We start from the raw sequence: 12,658 nt of genomic DNA on the forward strand, positions 1-12,658 counted from the left end.
AGATACATAGTATTGTGAGAAATCAAAAAGGGTACATATAGAGGCATAGACAGTAAATGAGGTCTTGAGAATCCTGAAGCAACTTGTAGGCTAAATACCTGGCAGGAATCCTGGAACTGAAAACACAAACTTTCTCCCATAGATTGGTTTCTCCTCTTTTCAGAGAAGTAGGGGGTTTTGCCATCCTTTATGACAGTATTAAAGAAACATTGATTAGGAAACCATTTTCTCCTTATCCAAAGCCCACAATTAGATTTCACATTCTGATTGCTAGAATAGACCAATTGTGAAAGGAGAAAGCTTGGACTTTTAAGTGCTTTCCACCTGTGATCTGCAAACTTGCTCCTGCTGAGGAACTTGAACAATGTCCTGAGCACACCTGAACATGCAATCCTCGTGTGGCACCACTCCAAAGTATGACAATGGAAGAGTTGCCAGGTCAGGACTACTGTTAGTAAGTACAGCAAAAATCCATTCTGTCAATGTTCTCCATTGCACTGCAGCACCTCATTTTGCTTTCAAAACTTTTGCCTATTAGGGCCTGTCTACATTAGGATGTTTTCCAAAAATGGCTGATATTGCACTGACAATTCAGTACAAATGTCAGGTTCTAAGAAATGCTTTTAGTACGTCGAACATGACTGAAAAAGAGAGGCTTCTACATTTTCAGTTATTTACATTATGCTTTCTGGAACTTTTAATATTTAGTATAAAGTCACTGAATGTACTTATTTCAAAAATCCTTTTGCTCCCTTGGCAATTGCTTGCTGCTTCCCCTTCCATTTCAGCTGCACTTACAATTTTCTGCTCCAATTCTGATACTTCAGCATGTACTCTCCTGCTGCCAGAAACAGAATTGAATCCTACCAGCTGCCTGTAAGGGGTTAGCAACAATATCTTTTAGCATTGGAAGTATTTTGTTAGTAATGTGTATTAGTAATGCCTTCATTGGGCTTAAGTTGGTTTGTTAACTGAAAAACTAAAACCCATGTTTTAAAAAGAACATACGCTGAAACAAAGTGGGGTTTAGTACCCTGTTAATAAGGAATTTTAATGCTATGAACACAAGTCTAGAAGCTGCTCATTTTTTTTAGAACAGATCCAGGTTAATTTAACAATTCCTTAACAAATGGCAATGGTTTGGAGGTCAGTGAGGTCTGAAAGATGCAGCGTCCTTAGATATCCCAAGGTTCTTTCCTTTAAGGAGATTAAAAAAAAAAAAAAAGGAGGAAAACAGAGCAACTGGGATAACTGATACTCGATAAAGTATATTCTTAGATGTTGCAAAGACTTATGCATGACAATCATCGAAATAGAACCCATGTGCATTAGCATCTGTGTCATTTTCCCCTACTATCTCATTAACATCACAAAATGCAGACCAACAGGATTTTGATAGCCAGCCAGCTCATGCATGTTGCAATTATGCTTCCTCTCATATAATTCCCATACTTTCCTCACATATCTGAGCAAACTAACACAGTATCTGTGATTTAAATCATTAACATCTATAAGCAGTATCTATATTATCACACTTTTCAAGGAGTGTGGCATTTATTGCATGACTAAGTTAGCAAACGCACATTTGAAAAAGAAAATAGCTTCTAATCTAAGTATTCATTTGCTGATGAATTAAAATCACCAAGTTATTCAGCACAATTCAAAATGAAAAAGCTGACATATCATTTATTGCAAAGGCCACAGCTATAATGGGAACGTCATTGTTTCCCTTTCTGCTGGTCTCACACATTCTTTTTAATCTTGATTATTTGTCACCCTGTTAGGGACTTCTTATGGTAATGAAATCTTTTGTCAGTGATGTAACCAGAGCCTTTTGCTGCATTTTTCCTTCCTACATAAGTTACAATTGCAGTTATAAACACTGTGGAGGTTTTTTCTGAATCACACAATCGCAGATTGTTTGAAGGAAATGCACATTCCTGGCTGTTGCTAGGTGGCAAATGCTCTTAAAGATTTTGCAGGCTAGAGATTTCTTCAAACCTTTAATCCTCCATATTTATTTTATGACCCATAGGAACTGTTAAAAAAACAACAAAATGCCACTGAGTGGTAGGATGATTGTAGATTTGAAAGTGATAAGAGATTTGGCATCAAAAGCTTATTCCCAATCCTAGCTACAGGTCAGTTTAAGACTTTCATGAGGGTTGATTATCCTGTATCTGCATATTGCAAGGCTGCTCATGCCTTCTTCTAAAACTGGTGTTATCTCCTGTTTAGAACAAGGTCCTTGATGTAATGAATAAGCCTCAGCCACAGTCCTTTGAAAAATATGTACGTGCAAAAGAAGAACTTCACAGACTGCAAGCAAAGAAGGCAGAACTTTTGCTTAATATCTGGGAACTGATCATCTGGAGGATTTTGCCTGAGATGTTACAGCAGCACTGAGTTTCAAAGAGTATAGCAACGCATTGATAAACCTATACAGCGCTTGTCTGAAAAGAATCCTGCACTCTACCATTCCTACGGTATGATTTTACAAAACTGCACATTCATTCCTACTTATGGGTCATGTTGAAACTGTATTTTCAGATGTCCTTTTGAAATGAGGCCAAAATCACAGTTGAAGCTAAACTGATGAGACTTTCCACCTCCAAAAGCTGTCACACCAATGTCAGTGTTAGACTCAAGTCTATATATCAGTAATATGTATTAAAGGACAGCACAAGGAAGCTCTAAATACAGAAAAACACCAAAAAAAAACCCCCAAAAAACCAACCCAGGCTTTATTACAGAGCAGCTTTAGCTTCTTCTGCAGTACATAGTACCTGTTTTAAAGCTCAGCATATTCATATTCACATTCACCCAAAAGCATGGGTCTTACAATGGAAATCTTGGGTAACTCTAACAGTATCCATTATATATTATCCACTATATCTTTCCTTGCCAATAAAGTCTCATATTATCATTAAAAAAGCAAATTTTTACAGGATTGAAAATTGTTCCCTTGCTCTTCCTTACCTCAGACACACATCTTCTACAGCTGCAGGTGGCTTTGGTAGGAAACATCAGTGAGAAAGTGGGATATTACCTTCAGACACTGACTTTAATGTTCTTTCTTTAATTTTGATTGGTTGATTAAAGCTTCTGTGCTCTTTGTGTTCAGCATGATACAGTAAACATATGTTTTGTGCCTAGATGTGTTCTCAAAAACTGCTACTTATTACAGATAAGTCTCTTGATGGTGCTGGGATAGATGAAAAATACTATCTCCTTAGACTTCCTGGAGAGCTAGCACAGGTAATTGTATTCTTTTGATCTCTACAAAAAGAGACACTGATGCCATGGTGGGCTATCAGCCTCTGACCATCCAAACAAGGTTCCTCATTTTCCTCAGACAAAGGGGAGCTTTTTGGAGGTGTACCACATTTGGTAGCATGGCCAAATAGCTGTTACTTGCTGAAGATTTTGACAGCTACCACCTTGTATAAGGGAAAGAGAGCTTGAAATCACCCTCTGGCTGTATGGGCACAGATATTATATATATATTGAATATATATATTATTATTATTATATCATTACTCTGGAAAACCTTCAGATAAAAATAGACATGAGCTTGTAGTCCTTCAGATACATCTATCCATTATTTTTATATCCCCTCTTCTTCATAGTTTTTGTAATAACTGTTGCAATCACACTGTGAAACTAGTAAATTCACAAAATGACAAATATAGTCACTGTAGAGTCACATAAAATGCTCTCTGTGTAAAAAAAAAAAGTAGTCTTTTTACTATGGGGCATGAAGCAAACATAAAAGATTGATTGTTTTTATAAAGAAGTAATGTACTTTGGAGTTAATAACCACTAATAATCAGGATTAGACATTTCACGCAATGCTTGTCTCCCATCTTTTGACATTTCTCAAAAGCCTAAATTTTTTAGCAGTCTTTAAAATTACTGATTTCACAAGCTGCCTGCAAAACATCCCCACTGGAAAAAAAAAAAAAAGAAATATGACTTTGTCAAATTTTAGAGGAAACTAGAGGCAATCGAGGGAAAAGCTTAATCTTAAAGTGGATTTCTAAATTTCATCTGGAAGGATGATTGATGTGCTTTCCCCTCCCACACTGCTATAACTTTAATCTCACCTGGAGGAAAGAGAAAGGGAGCAATCTGACACTTAGCCCACTCAACTCTGCTTTCCAGACTGCAGCTGGGAGATAAGGAAGCCATGGAGGCACTGCTTCCTCTCACCCCTGGATATTTGGTATGCTCTCTGTGGGAGGATAGAGACCAATTACCCTTTGGAATTCATCCTCAAAGTGTTAATAATTTAGCTAATTCCTATATCTTATTCATTATAAGTATGTGTTGAAAAGCACTCATTATCAAAATTGACTAAAAAGCCCTCTGATCCCATCAGCTGGCCTTTGCTAGTATTTCCCTGTTCTCCCTGCAGTTTGTGCTTCCTAGACCAACTGCTCCTTGTGGACAGAAACTGCTAAGCTGCTCTTCACAGCTCACAAGTTCAAACCCGTCTTCACTGGTTAAATGGCATCTGCTTTGCTGCATGTGCCTCGACAGCACATATGGAACAACTATAACCTGCTTCCTAAGGAAGGTTTCTCCATGTGGAAAAAGCTTCTGTGTTCACTGCTGAACCTTATGCTGGTCAAAATGATCAGATTAGCAAAACCATAAATTAAACCATTTAAGTGTTACTGATCTCGTTTTGCTTTATACAGGCCAGGGAACACACACATCTTAGCTAAGGTGCCAGCTGCTCCATCAAACTGAGGCTGACTGACAGCTTCTTCAAACAAGCCATGGCACAGGTAGCGTAAGAAATACTTTGTACACTCATTAGTACGTTTCATATAATTCTCATCAAAGCTAAGAGGTCAGCGTCCACGGTGAGAGGCTTAACTACACATAAAGGCTCAAAACAGCCATCCTTGACAGCATGTCAGAGTGTGGGGAACAGCACTTTTGTCTGAGAACTTTGGCACAGCACTGTGCTAGGTAGTAATGCTGTCTCCCACAAAAGCTATTCAGATAGGAACAATTAAAGTGAAGAGTTGGATGAGGGAAATCTGGCTTACATTCTGTATAGAAAATTGTCACCAGTCATAGGACCTAAGCTCATGGGAGATCATGGACAGAGAAGCCTCACCTCCTTGAGTGAAGTCTGGAAACAGCACAAGGAGGACCAAATTGACATGTTCATAACGCTATGAGGATATGAATCACTTCCTCCCCCTTGACCACTAAGTTATTAAGTTTGAAATATAGTCCATTAGGCATTACTCTTGTCCCCCATACTTCAAATGCTTTGCGGGTACAAAAGCAGAGTTGAACGGTGGTAACTCAAGTGATAACTCAAGTGGAAACATGAGACTGCCATGGCCAGTGGGTGGTCCTCACACCCTGCAGCCACGAGGGATGTTCTTTGTGGGGTGATGGGCTACTGCTTTTGTGGGCTGACGATGATCGTATGCAAAATGTTCTACTGCTGTGCATTGCACAGTGTGCTTCCTCAGAGCTATGTGTTGGCATGCCAAAGGTGTGGTTGCAATCTATCATACTGGCTCATTCAAATTGTCTTAACATAATTAAAAAGCACAATTAAGCTCCAGGCTATGATGTTTGACGAACTCCTCAAGGTGTCTTTAAAGGTATTAGTCTGCAGCATGCTAGTGCGGTGTTATATTAAGAACGTTACAACATGCTCTCTGTTTGCCTAGCATGGGATTCCAGAAGCAGAGCAGTAGTTTCCATGCTTAAAACTGGAAGCACCTGAGGAGGAGAGTTGGGAGAGCTAGACAGTGTTGTCACTAGCACCACCCACTAACGCTGCTTCTCGAGTGAAAACAAAATGCAAGCAGTAAAACAAAGTGGTAGATTGGGAACAGGACTTCTGTCTGCAGAAAGGCATTGCAAAGTTCACACGATTTGTTCACTAAGTGCAAGAAATTATCTTTAAACTATTTTTGCCACTTTTAAACTCAATGTTTTGGTTTTTTTTTTAAGGCTACAATCTTCAAAATGAATCATTAACCTCTGTTACTAACGCTGCTTTGAATGAGAAAATGTCATTCCTAGAATGTCTGATCTGTTATTGTGTTGAAGACAACAGGCAGCTGTCTTTGAAATTAAGTGACACAAATCGTCAAATTATAACCTGCATGTGCATCCAAGTGTCCATGTCCTTCTAGTGCATTTCTGATGTGAATCATAGATTTGTATCTGTAGATGCTGATGACAGTTAATTTGCATTATGGCAATATTCATAAAATAGTCACTAAGTGGGAATACCAGGGGAAAGAGCGAAAAGGAATGCACTCCTCTCTGGTATTACTGACACTTCGCTGGATGTTTCTGCTCACAATCCAGAACTCTCCTGTAGCAGTGTAGAGTCTTGGGGAGGCTGCAACCATACCTGCCCTCAGTACTCTATCAAAATGTAAAAAGGAAAGCAGTTGTTGCCAGAGCTTAGAATATGGCTACTGAGAAGTAAAAGAAAAACATATTACCTGAAAAAGAACAGAAGGTGTTGTAAGAAAATTAAAAGTTTGGGAGAAGTACAAAACAAGAAATCTCAAGTGTGCTCTACACCACTTTGATCAAGCATGACTAGCATTTATTTCAAGTCTACACCATCATTCAGATGTTTTTGTACCATGGCAGGTTTAAGCCTTCAGTTCTCTCCTGAAACACTTGATGTTATATAAGATGTCATTTTAGAAAATATGAGACCGTGTTGGAAACCAATTTCCTGAAGAGCTAGGAATAGGGTCATATCGTTATCTAGTGTTATGCTTGCAGCTCTGGCAATTTTCTTTTTTAATAAATATGGATAAGTCCGTAGGACTCTAAAGGACAACAAATATTGTCCTTTATCTTCTGTCTGTGTTTCAAAATTGTGGAAAAGATGCTATGTGCAAAAAGGGTCAGAAATCTTTTCGAAGACATAAAATGATACCAAGTCCCTGATCTAAAACATAAAAAGAGCCAAAGACACGATTACAGAGTTGTGTTGTGCGAGAACTGAGCAGTCAAACACAAATCATCAGTTCTGACCAGGAAACAAAGTAGTTCCGTGGGAGTGATTTACTGTCAGACCCCACACAGGGCTCGCTGCTCCCGCACAGCACCGCACTGAGTGGCCCCAGTGCCGGGCTGGAGCTGCTTTGCACCTTGGTGGTTTGGATAACAGCCAGAAGAGTTCCCTGTCCACAGGCTTGGGCAGACAAACCTGTAGAAGAATCAGCCGTACCAAACACAAGCCAAATGGGACCTGTAAGCATCCATGTACGGATACTTTTCAAGTACAGGTTACTAAATAAAGTGGAGAAGTGAATTTAGCTCATAACAAACCCCACAACGCAGACCAAACCACTTTTATTTCTTTGAATTACTTTTGCCTCCTTTTTGCTAGATCAATCACAGATGTTCTTGCTTTAGCACCTGGGCTGGGCAAACTGGGATAAGCACGATAGCTGTTCTCTATGAGCGGCCAGGTATGGAATACAAAATCACCCAAAGCCAGGAAAAAAAGCCTTTTTCTCTTTCGCCGTGAGGCTTCCAAGAGAGAAGCTGATGGCGTTTAGTTTGAGACACCTCATCAGCCCCCCGGATGCTAAAAGTAGGCGAATCGTGACTGCAGCCCTTCCCAAGAAGGGAGCGGCCCCCCGGCTGCTCTCCCTGGCCCCACACCGGCCCCACACCTCCCGACCGAGGCCACCCTTCCCGGGGCAGCCGCTGCCGCCGCAGCCCAGCGCCGGTCACCGGCCCAGACTGCCGCCTCCTTGGGGCCACCCGAGCCCCTCATCTACCGGCTGCTCCGCCTTCCCCCGCCCCAAGCGAGACCGGAGGGGAAACTTCGGGTGGGAGCGGGACCATTCCCGGTTCCCTCCCCCCGCCGGCTGCGGGTTGGGGCGGGGGGCGGCGGGAAAGGAGTGGCGGCGATGGGTAGGCGGCAACCCACGGCGCTGGCGGCGCGGCGGGGCGGGAGGCGAGCGGGCGGGAGCTGCCGCTTTAAATCCGTCCCGTCCCCAGGGGCGGGGAAGGGGCCGCTGAGGGAGGGCTGAGGGGAGCGGGGCGCGCGCGCGCGGCATCACCCGGCGCGGCAGCGGAGCCCCGGCGGGCGCGGGGCGGGGGCGGCGGCCCGGGGGCGGAGCGGCGTGAGGGGAGCGGCGGGCACGGGCTGCCCGTGCGGGAACGCGGCGGCGGCGGTGGCGGCGCGGCTGGAGGGGGTCCCGGCCCGGCTCCCCCGCTATGGCCACGTCCCCGTGCAGCAGCAGCGGCGTCTCGTCGTCGTCCTCGTCGGGGCTGGGCGCGGACGCGGGGCTGGAGATCCGCACGCGCTCCGTGGAGCAGACGCTGGTGCCGCTGGTGTCGCAGGTAGGAAAACCGACGCGGGAGAACGATTTCCCGCCCCCTCCCCCTCGCGACCTCCAGGAGGCTCTGCCCGCCCGGGACGGAGCTCGGCCGCCGCCGAAGTTTGCGCGCTCGGGTCGCGGCGCTCCGTAGCCCCCTGTCTCCGGCCGCGCCGGTGCTCCGAGCCGCGCCCCCTCCCGCCCGTCCCGGGGTCCCGCCGGCCGCGGGCGGCTGCCGGAGCCGGTGCCGTGCGGGTGATGCTGCTCGCACGTCCGTCCCCGAGGAAGACTCCGAAGTTCCCCGCAAGGTCGCGGGGGAGCGTTGCGTAACGCCGGGCGCTGCGGTGCCGCCGGCGGTCCGAGCCCCGGGACGGAGGGACTGCCCCGCCGCCCGGGCGCTCCCGGCTTCCCGGGCCTCCCGCCGGCTGGCTGCCCGCGTGGGAGCGCGCTCCTTCCCTCCCTGCTCGGCGCCGGAGAGAGCGCTCGTCTTCCAGGGGCTTTGGCGGAGCTTTGTGTTTTCGCGGTCTGGCCTGAGCGTTGCATTGATTGGAGCTCCTGCTGCACCCCGGGGTAGTGCCTGGTTTTTCAGAGGTTCGATAATAGGCAAACTGTCCTGGTGACTTTTTAGCACGTCCCGCACGGTGCTAAATGACCTTAAAACCCACCCAAATTGGGCTTTTCATTGCTCTGCTAAGTAATTATATGCCCATCACTTTGACTTGGTGTTTTTTTGTTGTTGTTGCTGTTTTTGGTTTTTTTTTTTCCAAACATTTAGTTACAAAATTGGCGTTTTACATACGCATTAGAATTTTGTTTCTCGAAAAAATAATGTCTGAAAACAGCACGGTGTTTCTGCGTAGGATTTTTGTGCCTTGAGCTCTGATCAATAAAGTTAGCAAGTCAAAACCTATCTGTACAAAATCTTTAAACAATATGTAACGTCTATACAAAAATAACTAGTCCTGGTGAGGTCAAATTGTGTTTATATCCTCATAATCTATCTGGAAACAAGCTGTGGTAAGCCTTGTTTTGCATTTCTGTGTCTGGGCTACAGGGAGTTTTTCTGATGGGTGTTTCTGTACCCATCATGGTAATGTGTGGGGGTTTTTTTCTGTTTGGAGACATCACAGTCGGTACAGCAAAGCCTTTCAAAGGGATTGAACCACTTTTTCCAAGGCAAACTAAAGTTAAATTAATTTTCTAGTGCTGAAACAACCGAGATAAAATAGGGAGACCTCTTTTAGGAAGCTTAAGAGCAGTCAGAAATACATCCAGTTGCAAAAGCTGAATTTAGTTGCATATGTTAAATTTGTATTTTTAACAGGTTTGTGTGAAGGTGTTCTTATTTCTCTGGAGTACTGTTTAACAAAAACAATCTTATTACCTTTGCAACAAAACCCATAGAGAGATGTGTCATCTATGATTGTTCATTGTCCGCAAAGCCTGTGACAACATCTTCCAGAAGGGCTAAGCGGCTTTCACTTCCCTGGATAGCGGGTGTTCTGAGCATTTGTGAGCACTCAGAGCTCGCTGTTTTCCTGCTGAGGCGCTCCAGACTCGAGACAAGCGTGTTCCTTGAAGCACGAGCGCTGAGCTCTGCTCAGAATCAGGCTGAAGTTGCTGATGGTGTCAGCAGTAGCTCCCTACACCTGCCTGGTAAAATGCCCCACTTACTGTAGCGGTTTATCGGTTCTGCCTGTACCGTTCCGTCTGGATTGCTCAGTTGAGATCTCACTGGTTGGCTTTGTTCGGAAATTTATGCAAAATGGTGTTTATAGAGTACTTCTTAGTCTCAGAATTTGCTTGTAGATTCTGCATAAGCTGTGCATTCAGTAACCCCCAGGACTTTGTTTTTCTGCTTGTACAAAATGCACTCGCAAAGGGCTTTGTTCCTACTGTGAAGTTAACTTCACAGTTTACCCTTTTGTTAAAATCTGAGAAGCGCTATGTGATACTTGTATACCACTGAAAAATAGTCAGAATGTTCCTGCTGCTTTTCACTACTTATTTTAAGCAAAGAGGAAACAAAAGGTGCCTTGTCTGACAAACTCACTTTCAATCTCTCACGTAGTGCTAAATCTTTTCTTTAAGCAAAAAAAAAAAAAAAAAAAAAAAAAAGCTGTATTGATTCTTATTTAAATTCATGTACTGTACTGTACATCATTGTAATATTGTAAACATGTGTTTGCCTGCTTGTTTTTCCTCAGCAATAGTGAGGGTTGGTTTTGTTTTGTTTGTTTCTTTTATTGCATTTTGCAGCTTGGATTTTTTTTTCTTATAGACTGTGTTGTAACAGAGTACATTTCCTATCAGCACTGGTATAAGATTCTGATTTTTCCAGCAGGAGAAATTACCCTTGGAGTCATTACTGCATGTACTTATTAAACTAATTAAAATTGGTTTTAAAACTTAGAGTATTTACAGAGTTAAACTAGATCTTTTCAGACCTTGATGTGGCCCATTTTTAATAGTGCCACAGATGACAAATTTAAGCCACAGTATTAAGCATATTTGCTAACACTTCTTGTTCACTATCTACATAGCTGAACTGTGAAAAGAATCATTGTACAGTATTTTGCAAAGCATGTGTCATGCAGTTCAGAAAACATGGCTTCTGGGGTGAAGCACTGTAATTTTCTTTAAAATAAGCACTATTTTCTTCCCTGGGATAGATGTCTTTAATGCAGTTTTCCACGCATAAATACTGTGGCATTCTTTAAAAGTCTAGGCATCCTCCTTCACTGCTGCTACCCATTACCAGTCTAATTATTTTGGGGTTCATTTTTTAATGGGAAGTTTTTGGCAATGCGCATCAGGAAGGGTGTTTGAAGTGGTCAGTGCTGACTCATTAAATAACAAGTTATTTAAACAGTTGAGGAAAAGCAAAGACAGAGAAAAGCACTTCTCAGGATGTGGCTCCATCAGTGGCTTCCGCAGCTGCCGTTCTGTACCTGTTTGCTGGTGTAGGAGCAGTCGGGCGCCTTCACAGCTGTAGGAGTTTGTCTGTCTAGATCTGTTCTAAGGAAACATTCTGAGAAACAGCAGAATGGGTATTTGTTAAACTTCACAGTCAGGTACTTGGGAAAAAAAGAGAAACTTTAAGCTCTGTCTGCCTGGAGAAGAGAAGGCTCTGGAGAGACTTGTTGCAGCCTTCTAGTACCTAAAGAGGACCTGCAAGAAAGCTGGAGAGCGACTTTCTTACAAAGGTGTGTAGTGATAGAGCAAGGGCACAATGCTGTGGGTGCCTCATCCCTGGAAGTGTTCAAGACTAGGTTGGATGGGTCTCTGGGCAACCTGATCTAGTGGAAGGTATCCTAGCCCTTGGCAGAGCAGGAGTGGAACTAGATGACCTTTCCCTTGCATCCCAAATCATCCTGTACTTCTGTATTCCCAAAAGAACAAAGTCACTTTTCATGGTTGAAGGTGACCTATCCTCCAGCAACTGGAGTGCAGACCAATGTGATTATAGCTGTTCAACTTCCAGAAAGCCCATTTTGTCATAGGCACTTTGGAGAATGATTATGTGCCCGTATGTTACTGAACATGTTTTTCCAATTTTCTTGGTATGGGAGATCCTGCCAGAGGTTTTGAAATTGACTTGACCTGTATAGTAAATTATATAAGCTTTTAAGTTTTTCTTTATTTTAGCTACAAGAAACCCATGATACCAATGCTTCTGAATGCTGTTGTTGACAGTCTTAGATTCTGTGTGAGTTAATAGTGCCTTGATGTGAATGAAACAAACCTGTTCTTTACTGTCCTATTGTTTCCTTGCTTTCTCTGAAGCTAGCTAAAATAATTCCCATTTCAGTAAATGTTATATAAGGTTATGTAATTTTCTGTCAGTGTTCTGTTTTTCTAGAAGTTTCTGGAATCGTATGTTAAATCCCAAAGAACCCTCAGCTGAAGTTTTCCTAATAATGTGAGAAGCTCACTGATGCAGTTTTCAGACTGAAGGTATGACTTTAGAATAGTCATTGTGCATCAAGCTAGAGGTCTGTATATAATCTGTAAACTTCTCTCTGGCTTTTTTTTTTCTTTTTTGGTTAATTATCAGGGACTGATATGGAGGCCAGTACTGTTTAATGCCTTTATTAATGATCTGAATGTTGGGGTGAGCATAGACCAGCATGTTCAACAGGCATGTCACCTTCCCTACAGCAAGCTGGGGAGTGTCTGACGCTGTGGATGTCAGGGCTGCTAGACAGAGGGACAGGCTGGAAAGATGATATGACAGGAAGTCTGTGAAGTCCAAGTCAGCTGAGTCAGGGTAACACCATGCAGCAATACAGGCTGGGATCAACTGTCCTCAGGAAAACTTT

The 12,658-nt window shown here is 43.3% G+C and overlaps 1 protein-coding gene across 1 annotated transcript in view; it reads left to right on the forward strand.

Moving 5' to 3' along the window:
• Positions 1 to 8,083: 8,083 nt before the first annotated feature.
• The window catches only part of CTNNAL1 (catenin alpha like 1), a 57,617-nt gene continuing 53,042 nt past the window's right edge, over positions 8,084 to 12,658 (forward strand). Inside the window, exon 1 of the mRNA XM_038123352.1 lies at positions 8,084 to 8,361. Within this exon, the coding sequence (XP_037979280.1) occupies positions 8,236 to 8,361 (126 nt within the window). The 5' untranslated portion in view covers positions 8,084 to 8,235. The remainder of the gene's footprint in view (positions 8,362 to 12,658) is intronic.

The sequence above is a fragment of the Motacilla alba genome, chromosome 2 (assembly GCF_015832195.1).
Source record: "Motacilla alba alba isolate MOTALB_02 chromosome 2, Motacilla_alba_V1.0_pri, whole genome shotgun sequence".
NCBI classification, from domain to species: domain Eukaryota; kingdom Metazoa; phylum Chordata; class Aves; order Passeriformes; family Motacillidae; genus Motacilla; species Motacilla alba.